A 15,523-nucleotide genomic window follows, 5' to 3' on the forward strand; every position below is an offset into this window, starting at 1 on the left:
TGGTGATGAACAAAGTGTCTGAATTAGGCAGACCACTCTTACCCAGTCCAACGATCAGGGCTTGATCCATCACCGTTATTTAGCTCACTGCACCATCCCAGCTCAGGACCTGGCTATACGCAAATTAGTCTGTCCCTGGCCCAGTGCATCATGGGAACAGGGCAGACCTAACTACCAAGCCAACTCTTCACCGGAAAGAAGACAAGCTTCCGGGGACCGGTTTCTGGCATTTCAGGCGTCGTCGGCCCGGCTTGCTTGAATCCTGATGGTGCAGTGAGCAAGGGACTCATGTCTGAGTATACCCTGCCACACCTATGGCAAAAACGATTCAGAAAAGGGGGTGGTGATGAACAGAGTGTCTGAATTAAGCAGACCACTCTTACCCAGTCCAAAGATCAGGGCTTGATCCATCACCGTTATTTAGCTCACTGCACCATCCCAGCTCAGAACCTGGCTATATGCAAATTAGTCTGTCCCTGGCCCAGTGCATCATGGGAACAGGGCAGACCAAACTACCAAGCCACTTCTTCACCGGAAAGGAGACAAGCTTCCGGGGACCGGATTCTGACATTTCAGCCGTCGTCGGCCCGGCTTGCTTGAATCCTGATGGTGCAGTGAGAATGCCAGAAACCGGTCCCTGGAAACTTGTTTCCTTCCCAGTGTAAGAATTGGCTTGGTAGTTTGGTTTGCCCTGTTCCCATCATGCACTGGGACAGGAACAGACTAATTTGCATATAGCCAGGTTCTGAGCTGGGATGGTGCATTGAGCTAAAAAACGGTGTTGGATCTAGCCCTGATCTCTTGGCTGGGTGAGAGTATTCTGCTTAATTCAGAAACTCTGTCCATCACCACCCCTTGTTGTTAAATATGTTGTCCACCATAAGCGTGGAAGGGTATACGCAGATGTGAGTCCCTTGCTCATTGCACCATCAGGTTTCAAGCAAGCCGGGCCGGCGACGGTTGATGTGCCAGAAACCGGTCCCCGGAAGCTTGTTTCCTTCCCAGTGTAAGAATTGGCTTGGTAGTTTGGTTTGCCCTGTTCCCATCATGCACTGGGACAGGAACAGACTAATTTGCATATAGCCAGGTTCTGAGCTGGGATGGTGCAGTGAGCTAAAAAACATGTGTTGGATCTAGCCCTGATCTCTTGACTGGGTGAGAGTATTCTGCTTAATTCAGAAACTCTGTCCATCACCACCACTTGTTGTTAAATATATTGTCCACCATAAGCGTGGAAGGGTATACTCAGATGTGAGTCCCTTGCTCATTGCACCATCAGGATTCAAGCAAGCCGGGCCGACGACGGTTGAAATGCCAGAAACCGGTCCCCGGAAGCTTGTTTCCTTCCCAGTGTAAGAATTGACTTGGTAGTTTGGTTTTCCCTGTTCCCATCATGCACTGGCACAGGAACAGACTAATTTGCATATAGTCAGGTTCTGAGCTGGGATGGTGCAGTGAGCTAAAAAACGGTGTTGGATCTAGCCCTGATCTCTTGACTGGGTGAGAGTATCCTGCTTAAAACTCTGTCCATCACCACAACTTGTTGTTAAAATTTTTTTAATGTTCTGCACATTTTACTATTTTTTAAGGAGGTTTTATCTGTAGCCTTTGCTTTTAAAATATAATGTTCGATCCACCAAAAATGCTATGAGGCTAGTATCTACTCTGGAAAGCCCGGATGTCTGCTTTTATGTGGCATCTTATATTTTGAAATGCATTGCTGCTAGGAAATCTATTACTTTTTAAGTCTGTATATAATATGAAATGGTGCAATGGACTTAGTATTTAAGGCATTTTGAACTTGTTGCATATTTTGCACAAATAGGGATATAGATGGCATGCAACACTTTATAGCGCAATGCACAATGTTAGCACCTGTCACCTTTTGTAAAATTTGTACAATATGAAGGTATTTCATTGTGTAATTTTAGGTAACACTTAAAATATCTGGGTGACCATTGTCTGTTGCGTTTATTGTAAGCATTAGTCACTTTATTGTGAAATTTGCACATACTGGATTAAAGCCTTCAGCACAAGTTAAGTGTATATATATGACACCGTAGGCAATTAGCATAGATCTGGATATCTTTTTTGCGATTTTGCACAAAAAGGGATATAGCGGGCATGTGACACTTTATAGCGTAATTTGCATATAATGCACAATGTTAGTACTCATTACTTTCTGTAAAATCTGCATTACATGAAGGTATTTCATTGTGTAATTTAATGCCACCCAAATATATGGGTGACTACTGTCTGCTGCGTAGATTGCAAGCCCTAGCCACATTATAGCGAAATTTACAGTAACTGCATTACATTTTTTAGTACAAATTGTGTATATATATATATAGGGCACTTTATGCAATTTGCACAATTTTGGATATTTCTTTTGTGATTTTGCACACAGGTATAATGCCTATATTGCACAAATAGTTGCCCATGTTATGTATCACATTCCGAAAATGTTGTGTAGGCAGTTACCATGCATTTTTATGTTTGCTTATATGGCTTTTATTACAAACCGAATAAAGCTTTTGAACTCGAACTTGACTATATTGTAACAGTCTTCTTGTTAACTGATGTCATTCTTTTGACGAAAATCAATAAACACATTAACAGAAAAAAAATTAGCTTTTCCCTTCCTGAGGCTCTGGAGGTTAATTTACATTAGCTCTCAAGCAGTGGCCTGGCAAGTTATTAGCCCTGGTGAGGTTTGAAAACTCCTCCCAGAGCAGAGACAACGGCTTGGGAGTGAGGATGTATTTTCTTTTCCTCTGGCTGCAAGACCGGTGTGATTGACCAGGACTTCATTTTTTTTCAATGGCTCCCTGTTACAAACGAATGTTAGGTGAAACCAGGAAAGGCCCCAGCTTTTTTCCTTGCACCCAGTCTGGCATCAAACCCATGTGAGGAAAGTATCTCCCAGAATGGGTCTGAGTGGCCATAGAGTTGGGGACTGCTGATTACCCTGGTCACACCTCTTGGTGGGCACACAGAGTGGTTTGTAAGCTGCTGTGTCTGCCATTTCCAAGGAAAGACCTTTTCAAGTCTAGATGGTGGTAGCTTACTTGCATCATGGTGACATCGGCACTTGTGGTAACTTCTGAAACAGTTTTCATAACACCAACTAATGCATTCATGGTTGAGAATGTATTTATGTTTTCCTCAGCTGCAGTCACATTAGAAACAAGATTCTCAAGATAAATTGGTATTTCTGATGGTGGCAGGAAGCGCAATTCCTGAAAAAGAACAGAATGTTGTTATCAATGACACTGCCCGTAGCAAATTAGAGGATAGAAAAAGATAGCTAACATTACCTTGGTGACATAAAAGTACTATTGGTTATGTTGCTTATGCAATTATTCACAGTACACATGTTATTAAAACATATGAATAAGTCAAATGGGAGAAATGCTTTTTCATCAGACATCATTTTACAGATTTTGGGCCATATGTATGAAGCCGTTTTAGAATCGCAAAGGCCGAAATTCGCAGAATTTCGGCCTTTGCGATTCGCAAACGGCCTTTTTGCATTATTTCCAATGTATCATACAATCACAATTTAAGGAATCCCAATAATTTGCGATTCCTTATTTTGCCATAGCATTTAAGGAATCTCAAATTTTGCGATTCCTTAAATGATATATATGATACATTTTTGAAGTGCAAATTTGTGTTAAGGAATCGCAATTTACCACCAACTTGTAGTTGGTGGTAATTTGCGATTTCTCACAATAATGCCCAGTGTGGCATTCGTGAGGGTGGTATGTGACACACATACATGCCCATAGGGCATGTATGTGTGCCACATGCACACACATGTAGATTTCAGGGGTGCAGCAGGGTGTCTTTGAGACACCCCTGCACCCTTGTAATAATTCTCAAATTGCGATTAGCAAATTGCGAATTCGCAACTTGAGAATTATTGCACCATCATTCCTATGGGCCTCCTGGCCCATAGGAATGCATTGGAAATCATTCTTTATTTGTGATTTCCCAAATTGCGAATTCGCAAATAAAGAATGATAAGGAATCGCTAAAAAATAGCGATTTTGTACATACATACCGTTTTGCGATTTCTAAATAGCGATTAGCAAAAAATCTCTATTTAGAAATCGCAAAACGATATCTTGATACATACGGCCCCAAGTGTGCTGTTAGATAAATATTTTTGTTGATCTACAAAGAGATGTCAACCCACAACATTTTTTCACAGCCACCATAGGAGTTATCCAATTATGTACTAAGGCGCTCATAACAATGTCAGTATGTTAAACTAATTACATTTTTGAATTTACCTTGTTACCACAATGTTACCTTCACAAAGTACTATAAGTAAAAGGAGTGTACTATTTTCTAAGCTAAAGAAACTAATTTGATGAACTGTGCTAGAATAAAAAGCTGAGTCACTCCACAAGGCTCTCTATTATGATAGGCTCTCAGCCTCAGAACAGAACCAAGCACATGTTTTTATGCACATTATGTACAGTGAATTCACTTTAATGCAATATTTCTCCGAGTTTATGTCAGACAGCACAACTCAGAAAGAGGCAAACTTGTCTCACCGTTTCAAAGCAGTACTGTCTGAAAATGGTGCTAAGGGCCTGATTACAAGTGTGCCAGTTAATTCTGCCCCATGCGTATACCCCTGTTTACACACAGTATTTGGACCATGTGTATAACTCTGTTTTCACGTGGGCCACAGTTATGAGTTGGCTATATTAAACAAGTCCAATAACTATCAAATGCCTTAAATATCTCAACTGGCTTTAAATTATGGTATGTCAAGCCTGCTGAAATTTAAAAGGGGCAAATCATATGGTATGTACTGTACTATATGAATTTTTGTGCATTAAACTCCAAAATCTGCATGTTATTCTCATATAACTCATAATAAGTGTTATTTATCACACCTGATCAATAGCATACCCTGTGGTATCTTTGTTTACCAGGTCTGATAAATATCACCTAAACTCGTAACCAGGTCCTTAGTTGGAGAAACATTGAGCTAAATAAATTCACTTTACACACCGCAGGTGTATAAAAAGGGGTGGGCAGCTCTACACTGAGCCAGTGTGATACGGATCCAGGTATCAAGTCTGCGGACACCTTCATGCCAACCACCCTCTTCAGTGACAGCATTGACTCACTGAAACATCTATAGTCCTAGACTGGTTTCCTTAGGAAGGTATTCGTTTAGGCAAAATCATTGAACGTGGTACACATAGAACTCAAGTTGCATCATAAGTGTACCCCAGTAGTTTCTCATTTCACATAAGTATACCATCAGAAAGACACACATGCACCATAGATAGCTTCAATAGCGACTGTTTAATCTCACAGTTATTATCACCAGATCACTGTAGGGAACGTTTCAGGACAGAAAAGAGGGTTGTTCCAAGGGGAGTGTGGAAAACGGATAGTGCTTGTGATAATAGAACAGATATATAGGGAGGGAAATCAGAGAGTAGTTAAAACAATCAATTACACATAGTAATGTCTTTAGTAAACTGGTGATGGTTTGCAGTAGCACCAGTTTTACAGTGGGGCCTGTCTCACATGAATTTGAAAGTATTTCACTGGTTCTTGATGTTGTATAGAGTTTGATCATCTGTAAAGAGGCAGGGATAGGGTGAAAAAAGTACAGGCCCACCAGGGGAAGATGCCAACGTTTCAACCCTACAAGTGGTCCTTGACAAAAATTTAAACATGTAACAGAATTACAGCCTTAGTTCACGCAATTCTTTAATCCGCTTCTAGATTAAATCTATATAGTAAGTTAAACAGATACATTAGCCCAAATTGTCAAAAAAGTGCCCAAACGTTTGAGAATTCAATTGAATCCAGCCGGATTCTCTAATTTAATATAGAATTTGAAAAAAGTATTTTCGCAACTCAAAATACAAATATTTACATATTATAATCAACAAAATCTTACGTAGTATAAAAAGATGAGCGTTCCCAGAGAAAGATAAAGATTTGTGCTCAAGTGATTGATCAAGGAGATCAGAAACACAAAGTATAGAATTATTTATGTACAAGAATGAGCCTGCCCTAACCAACACTTGTAAAAAAATGTGATTCTTTTTTTACTAGCTCCTAGTTTTCAACAACATCCTCCATTGTCCTTGATTTGCACTATTGGCAAGGGGATTAGAAGGGAGACGGAAGGGAGAGGGAGAGAGGGGGGCAAAAGCTAATAGATGCAGGCTCCAAAGGGAAGGTGTCGACGTTTCAACCCACACTTAAACTGGGTGATTATGTTCCTCAAATCAGGGTCTTCATCAGGACGGGATGAGGGAGTGGGGATTTTTCAATGTGCACGCATGTTAAAATAGTCAATGGGCACCTGTAACAACAAACGAAGATAGGGCTAAGTATCTTTGAATAATCGCAATAAATAAATTGATCGCCCTAAGGCATGGAATTACACTCACCCCTGTGTGGTGCACTACCATACATGCGACGTTTTGTCCGCACTAAGATTATTTTAATTGGGCTCTGAAAATAAAGAAAAGTGGTAGCCATTAGTGCCACTTATATTGTCTCAAAGAAAACTCCTCTAAATGAGCCATAGTTCAGTTTGGACCGTATCCTTCAATTAATCATGTACAACCAAGTTGGAAAGATTCCACCTCCTATTAAATAATCAGAATGCCTATGTACCAAACTACACTGGCGGATAAAGCCCTAGCACTGGTACACTACCATACATGCGACGTTATGTCCACATAAAGGTTACTTAATTGGGCGCTCAAAATAGAGAGATGTAGTAGCCATTCATGCCACTCATATTGTCTCAAAGAGTTCAGGGTATACATAAAATTCCTATAAATAAGTCCTAGTTCAGTTAGGATTGTATCCTTCAATTTATCATACATCCAAGGTGGATAGATTACATCACCTACTGAATTATCAAAAATGCTTGTGTGCCTAACTACACTGACAGATCAAGCCCTTTATATATCAGGCTACTGCAAAAACAACGTGATTTGAATCGTACTCACCACCATTATATTAACGGGCGGGGATTTCAGTCAAATAGTAAAGATGTTCACTAGAAAAGAAAGTAAAAATGGCAACTCTAGTTAGTGCCGAATCGGGGTTGGCGTTAATGGTGGTCTATGTTAGACAGAAAGAGGCATGCCGAGCCCTGTAATGGAAACGTACCTTGATTATATTCGAAAAAGCGCAGTGAAATTTACTCTTCTCTGCACGCTGCTGACCTCGCTACTTCGTCCTCGCATTTGGGGAATGCGGAAGCGAACGTGAAAGCTGTCGCCTCCCGGTTACTAAGTAACCAGCGTATATACGTCACACAAGGGGCGGTCTCGAAATGCGTGAGGACTGTTGCTTGGAAACACCAAGCTTCTCATATTTAAATGTCATTGCGTGTACGTGATGTCGTAACGTCTTCAAAAGGTTCGTTCTGGACGTGTGATTGTAACACGATTACCACACGTAACATAAAATACGCAATTATAGCGCCTGTCATCGCACAGGGAGACTTGCCTACTGTATTAACCTGTGTGTGTAAAACGCTACGTTGTGCCACATTGGTATCATTCACCTATTCTGCATTTATTGAGGAATGTTATTCATATTGTATTCTGGTCATAAAGCAGAAAAATACAGGAAAGAAAGTGACTTGGAAAACATTTCATTAAATTTCAGACGTTACCATGTTGACAACATAGTTGCATACGACGATTACTATGTGATTACTCAGGAGTGGTACAGTGATAGGGGTATCTACAATATATTATAGAGATCACAATGTATGAACATTACATAGAAATGTATTCACACAGATGGATATTAGAAAAAGTTTCAGCCATTGTATAGTGTTGCCATTTGTCTTGTTATCTCTTCATATTCATTTAGCCCCTTGTTGACAGTGTCAAAGGTATGCATGCATTTGCATTCACGTACATTCAGACAATTGGCGAAATTTCCTCCCCTCACATTGACCATGACTTTCTCCAAAACCCACCATCTCAAACTTTCCGGTGGATGGCCAAATTTTTCAAAATGTTCTACCAACGGGGCTCCCTGTACTTTACAGCGAATCCTAGTACAATACTGTAGGATTCTGGTTTTTACTTTTTGCACCGTTTGTCCAATATACCAGAAGTCATAAGGGCAAACAATTACATATATGACCCCGGTAGTATTGCAGTTGGTATGTTGTTTCATGGTATGTGTGTAGTTATTGTATGTACATAATTTACGTTCCTCAGTTAATGGACATGCTTTGCAAGTACCACATTTATGGTGGCCCAATACAGGGGGTGTGTTCCATAGTGTAGATTGTTCGTCCCTGGTTTTAGTTGGTAATAGTGATTGGACTACGTAGTCCCTAACACTTCTTCCCCTCTTAAAAGCAAACATTGGTGGGGCTGGTATCCCTATTTCATCAGCCACTAGATGCCAGTGTGAGTTTATAACTTTCTTAATATCACTGCTTCTAGTATTGAATGTCGTGACACATGTCATCCTCTCTTCTGTACCCTTGTTCTTAGTGGTAGGTTCCAATAGGAATTCCCTATGGCAAAACCAAGCCTTTTTTCTCGCCTTCTTGAGGAGTCGTCTTGGATATCCCCTTTCGATTAGGCGTTCCATGAGTAACGTTGACTCATCAAAGAAATCATCCTTACGTGTACAATTATGACGCAACCTCAGGAACTGCCCATAGGGTAGATTGTCCCTGAGGTTGCGTGGATGGTGACTTGTGTACCGAAGCAAGGTATTCCTCTCACTGGGTTTTCTATATAGGGTGGTATGTAACGTCCCAGCTTCCTCAACTATACTGATATCAAGGAAATTTATAGTTTTATTGCTATGTTCCAAGGTAAACTGTATATCATTGGATCGCTCATTCAACCACTCATGGAATTCTGTTAGTCTTTGTTCATTGCCTTCCCAAACCATCAGGACATCATCGATATATCGATGCCATGCCCTGATGTTTGCATGGTATGGATTTGTCTCGTTATATATAAATTTTTGTTCATATGCATCCATGAAGAGTATGGCCAGGTCCGGCGAAAACTTGCCCCCATGGCTACTCCTCGTGTCTGGACATAAAAGGATCCCTCAAAGTAGAAAACGTTTTTACGCATAGCGATTTCCAGTAAGTCTAGTGAGGAAAATTAAATTTTATGGTCAAGTTATGTTCCCTAACGTGTACCCCACCGTCTCCATGTACCAGCTTAAAGTGCATGTAACTTCCCTCCTGTGCCAGCTATGAAGACGCAAATACATTTGCGTCCAACGTTAACATGTCCTCTTTCAGACCCGCCATGAACGGGTTGAATATTCAGTTTCTAAGTATGCCATGCCAACGTCTTTTTGTGGTGTACTTTACACGTTTTTCAGCTCTGGCGAAGTAGGCCCTGAATTCTGCCATCGAGCCTTTTTTCTGCTTTCTGACTCTGAAAGCCTCAGCCCAGGCTGCCTCTGTACCCGTGACCTCTGCCTTACTTCCAGCGCGGCCCACCGCGCTTAGCTCAGCCTGCTGCCTGCCAAGACTGAATTCAACCTTCGAATTATCTGTTCCGCTCCTCGAAAATGCATTCCTGCCTACTAGTTTAAGTCAACATCCCCCCAGCTGCAGAGCAAAGGGCCCGGCCTCACTGTCTCCGTGCAAGTAATTCATAGCCTCTGTTACCATGCTCCCATGGAAGGCCCATGCCCCACGCTTCTCATGCAGACACTTAGGCGCTTATACACGCACTCACAGTCAGTATAGAATAGCTTCTGCCCCAGAGACCTTTTCCGTCCAGATAGCTCAGTTCCTAAACATCAGATATCAGATATGATAGAAGCACAAGTTGATCTGACATGCCAGACTTCTGTCTCTTTCCGTTAGTGTAAATGTCAAGCCCCCTGCACCCTCCAGCTTCACGTCAATCACACGTCATGCAGCTGCGCGCGCATCCAGGCCTCAGATTTCTGCTGACATTGCAAGATTCTGCTTTCTGTTGCCACCCATCTATGACACTTACATGTGACGTTTCTAGCACACACCTCTATGTTCACGCCTAGTTCACGCCTTCTAATTACGTATCAGTACCACGTGTGTGTTTTATCTTGTTTCTCTCAGCTGTTACGCCTACTGTATTGGTTTCTATAATCCGTTTTAAGTATATAAGCTATGTATTGTCAATAAAATATTGCTCTATCCCTTCCTACACCCTAGTGGTGGTAGGAACCCGATAACCGGTCTTGACCATTCCTTTTTAAGGAATAAAACCCCTAAGAACTCTAACACCACGGACTCTGCGTCTTTCTTTCCGATTGAGTTATTATTGATTAAGTACTTACCTGCATAGAAATTAAGACGGTAAATCAAATATTTACCACATTATTCTGGCGCCCGAACAGGGACCCCTCCCCCACCCCACGTGCCGGTTGGTGCGTTGCAAACTCTGTCCCCTGCCATCAGTTAGACGGAAACTACGCGTACCAGCAGGATTTCCTGTATCTCCCTCTGGCCCACGGAGGTGACGAAGACTGCAATCAGCACCCAGACGAGGCGGTGAGGAGTGCGGAGGATCCCGACCAGAGCCTAGCCGAAAGAAGTAAGGTCCGAGGTGTCAAGAGGCCCACCAGTTTTCCGAAGTATCCACGTGCCGAGTCGAGTCCGGTCCAGTCCAGTCGAGTTTTCCGAGGCTTTCTGTTTCCGTGCTTCCCGGTGAGTACCATTGCTGGGACGTATCTAGACGGGTGCATTATTATGTATCCGGTAAAGACGGGTTTGGGTACACAAATTCGGTCTGCACTGTTTTAGACAGTGTATCTGTACTGTTTACCAGTATATCCGATTATTCAAGTTCTTGCACTGTTCTCAGCAGTGTATCTGTACTGTTTAGCAGTACATCCAGTATAGGGGGTAGTCATATATGTTTCAAATGTCTTTTCATGTAATCATTGTCGTGGTATGAGTGACTGTTTTTAATGTGCATTATTGTGTTCTTGTGTAACTAGTTGTGTCTAGAGTTAAGCAGCAAGGATCGAGCATTCAGTACTGAGTAAACAAAATGCCGTTTTTCAATAAATTAAAGCAGATAGGAACTAGGAAAGGGATACTAGAGGAAGAAATTCCTATCCCCCCTAGGGACACGCCTGGAAATTTCATGTACCATAAACATGGCATAGATGCCATATTGTATCTAGATTTATGGGCCGATTATACTAAGCATCTAGACGAGAGACACAGATGGCCCGTTACCGGAACATGGGATGCCGAGTGCATCATGAAGGTAGAAGAAGCACTATGGAAAAAGAAAGCTAGACAATCTCAGAAAGACGCCATAGAATTCTGGCGTAAAGAATCACATAAACGTACTGAAAAAGCACTCCGTAGAGAAGATAGACATAGAGAAGAGTCAGATAAAACCCGAGAAAATGAATTAGTTGCTGAAGGGATTCGAGTAAAATCAGAACAAGTAGACCTCGCACGAAACAACCTTGTAAATGGCATGTATCTTGTGGCCGAGGGTTCGCCTGAAGCCACTTCAGAAATGCCGAAACGTCTGCCGCCACCGTTGGTTCCAACTAAAGTAACTCACAGGATCACTAAAGACATATTTCTGAATTCCTATCTAGAGGATGTAGCTCCCGCTTACACCAATCTACCTGTCCGCGTCCCGCCTACTGATGGTGACGGAGGTGGCAACCCGCCTCCAAACCATATCCCGCCATTACCGCAACAAGGTTCCCCCGTCCGACAGACTGTTCCACCACCTCCACCACTTCCCACACCTAAAATTAATATACCAAATCCGCTTGCGATAGATCCTACTAAAAGACAAGTTCAAATACCGATACAGACCCCACAGAGAGATAATGCTCAAGCCTCAGCTTCAGGAGGTGCGGCCGGGGGTCACCAGACCCCGCCAGCAACACACAGATTACACTTGCAGAAGCCCTTTACATTCCAATCACCCCGTCTCGACCCACTCAAAGAATCGCTTCAAGTTTGCAGATACGATCCAGTACCTGGTAAAGACGATAGGATGTTTATAGCATCACTACGCTTACGACAAGCTACAGATTACCTACTGTACTTCTCAGGAATGAAAGAGTACCTAGATAGAATATATAATTTTATCCGGACTGGGAAAGACCCTGACAGTATTAAGGAAGCCATGGCACATCAGAAAGTTGACACTCAAGCATATATACTACGTTTTTTCATAAATTGCTTAATAAGAGAACGAGACAGGCCTGGGACAGAACAGGACGAGCTGGACACCCTAAACAAGTGGGGTCAGAATATATCCGAAGGAAGACATGATAAAGGGGGTTGCATAGCTAGTATGTACAAGAAAATAAGAAAAGCAGTAATAGAGATACACGAAAAAGAAAAAGAGAATGCCTCCTCCGAGGAGGAGGAAGAACCTGAAGAACCAGAAAAGACTACAGATACGATAGCGTATGTAGGTAAGGGAACTTACCTTAGGAAAGGCATTCGTCCAGAAAGCAAGAGAGTCTTCCTCTCTGGCATAACAAAACCGAATTCTCCTGAACATCAGTTTCAAGAGACTGATAAAATGCTCCGAGAACGGATGGGGTACCATGTACTCAATTCTATGGATGAACAAGAACTAGCCCGGTCAGCAGTACTGTGGGCTGACAATCCTAATATATACAATGATGACACAGTAGCACAGACATTTCTGAACCTTTCCCCAGACGAGCAGAAGTTAGCAAGTGTATACATGATTCAGCACCTCCTCACGTTATTCAGACATCAACATTCTGACCCAGGTCCCTTGCACGATACCTTAGAAGCACTACTCAGGGATAGATGGAGAGGCCTAAGTACCAAATTAATTCAAATAATTCTAGAACAACGACACAGATATAACACTTTCCTAGGTTCACAATATGTTCCCGCTCCGCCCCCAGAAAGAAAAATGTATCATATGGAGCGTCTGCATGGCATTGAAAGTCAGAACCCATTACGAGAAGTACACCCAGTCATGGGTACCGATAATACTCTGAAACGTGTGTATGTACACACACCACTAACTAAGTTAGAACTATTGGAAATGAAGAAACTAGTACCCTGTCACGATAAAGACCCTGCAGGTTTTCACAGAGAACTTAAAGATATGTTACTGATGGGAGATTATACATATGAAGATATTATGAAAATGTTAAAGGTACTGCTGCCCACGGGCATCTACGAGAAGCTGAAGGAAAGAGAATGGGAGGTGGGAGATAAAAAGATTGTGTGGACAGAAATAGAAGATGAGGAGAAACTTCGCACCCCAGGGCTAGGCCTTGGGGAGAAAACTAAAGCATTACCAGGTTTAATAGTACAGGTTCTGCCAAGATTACTGACAACTAGAAAGGAAGACTGGGACGCAATCTCAGCCTGTAAACAGAAACACGATGAAGATACTAGTGACTTCTATTCAAGATTCGAGAAATGTTTCATTATTAATAGTGGCCTTAAACCAAGTAGCGAGTCTTACCCGCATCTTTTTGTATCAAAATTAGTCGAGAATTCCCTGCCATTAGTCAAGAACCGCGTGTACAAAGTTGAAAGTACTTGGCAGGCAAATACGCCATCCCAGATGTTACAGATGTTACAATACCATCAGAACAGAATTAGAGAAGAACAGGATCAGAAACAGAAACGCATGAAAGACACGAAAATGAAAATGTTAGTGGCCCAGTCGGTTCCAGCCGACGGCCAGAGAAAGGGTGCGACCCAGACAGGTCACGCTACAGCTCCCGTTAAAGGGACATGCAACTACTGCAAGCAGCCAGGTCACTACGTACATGAATGCCCAGTCCTGAAGCATAATATATCGACAGGTAAAACTAAAGAAAGACCGCACCCGCCTAGACAAGATCATGGTCATCAACAGTCTCCACAGAACATACAGCCCATGCAGAATACACAGCCTATGCATGTTTCACCACATACAGCACAGACAGTAGCGGTACCTCAGAGACAGTCACAGTCACAGCCGCAGCCCATTGCCGCGAATCAGCAAGTTTCGCAACAGATGTACCAGTATGCCCAATCTGATTACCCCGATTATCCACGATACACATGAAACAGCCTAGAGAGGGAGGGTGGCTTGCCTCTTATTGAGATTCCTGTAGATCAAGAGGGTCCTTATGTACACAGTCAAGTATTGGGAAAAGACAGAAAGTTTTTAATTGACACAGGGGCAAGTCGCACCACAATCAGCCATGATGAAGTCCCAGGGGCACCCCTCTCAGGCTCACAGAACGTTTCCCTTGGTTTTTCAGGACAGCCTATTGTAAATGAGGTATCGAAACCCGTCCCCCTGGCTGTGGGTCCATTATCACGTGTTACAGACCTGTTACTCACGAAATCATGTCCAGAAAACTTGTTAGGAATAAAGACATTGAAGGCTCTAGGAGCTGTTATATGTTGCTCTCCGGAAGGAGTTAGACTTTTCTTAAGAGACTTTAAGGGTCATTATGTGTTACGAGAGTTTGATGTCAGATTGAAAAATGTACCAGATCACTTGTGGGCAAAAGGCCCAACTGATGTAGGTTATATGCACATTACACCATACCGTGTTACCCTCAAACCAGGTGTTGTTTTACCCAGAATCAGACAATACAAATTACCACCCGATGCTGTAGTGGCTTTACTGGAAATCATTGAAAAGCTCATTGCCCAAGGAGTGGTCGTAGAGACCGACTCCAATGTCTGTAATTCACCCATCATTCCGATTCTTAAACGTACTGATCTCAATGCACCGCCAGTATATCGGCTGGTGATTGATTTAAGAGAGCTGAATAAATGCATTGTTCCACAGTACCCTGTGGTTCCCGACATCTCATCCCTACTGACTGCTATTGATTCAGAAGCAACGTTCTTTACTGTAATTGACCTCAAGAACGCCTTCTTCAGTGTGCCCATTGATCCAGAGAGCCAATATCTCTTCGGATTCAGTTTAAATGGACGAAGTTTCAAATTTTCACGCGCTCCTCAAGGATTCACAGAAAGCCCCAGCATCTATAGTCAAGCACTGAAAAGACAACTTGATTGTATCATAATGCCAGTTAACACCGCTTTACTGCAATACGTCGATGATCTGCTGATCACCGCACGAAGTGAACCCGAATGTGAACAAGCATCACTGACAGTTTTACATTTTCTGGCCGACAAGGGACACAAGGTGTCTCCTTCGAAGCTACAATTCTGTGTTCAGCAAGTTGTGTACTTGGGTCACTTGCTGTCCAAAGTGGGGAGACAGCTCACTCCCGATCGCATTCAGTTAATTGTAAATATGCCACAACCCCAGACACAAAACGAAGTGCGGGCCTTTATAGGCCTCACCTCGTACTGCAGACAATGGATTCCCCAGTATGCTTTTCTAGCCAAACCACTTATTCAGTTAACAACACAGGAGGCAGCTACTCCGACTGCCCTTCCCTGGACTCAGGAACATACACAGGCTTTTGAAGAATTAAAGAAAGCTTTATGCCAAGCACCAGTTCTTGCGACACCATGTTACAGCAA

At 42.5% G+C, this 15,523-nt stretch overlaps 1 protein-coding gene across 1 annotated transcript in view; it reads right to left on the reverse strand.

Annotated features, from left to right (window-relative positions):
• The window catches only part of LOC147707023 (adhesion G protein-coupled receptor F5-like), a 948,772-nt gene that overhangs the window by 179,822 nt on the left and 753,427 nt on the right, over positions 1-15,523 (reverse strand). The window contains exon 15 of the mRNA XM_086926247.1: positions 3,069-3,239. Within this exon, the coding sequence (XP_086782373.1) occupies positions 3,069-3,239 (171 nt within the window). The remainder of the gene's footprint in view (positions 1-3,068; positions 3,240-15,523) is intronic.

Source organism: Lissotriton vulgaris, chromosome 6 (assembly GCF_964263255.1).
Source record: "Lissotriton vulgaris chromosome 6, aLisVul1.2, whole genome shotgun sequence".
In the NCBI taxonomy this organism is placed as follows: domain Eukaryota; kingdom Metazoa; phylum Chordata; class Amphibia; order Caudata; family Salamandridae; genus Lissotriton; species Lissotriton vulgaris.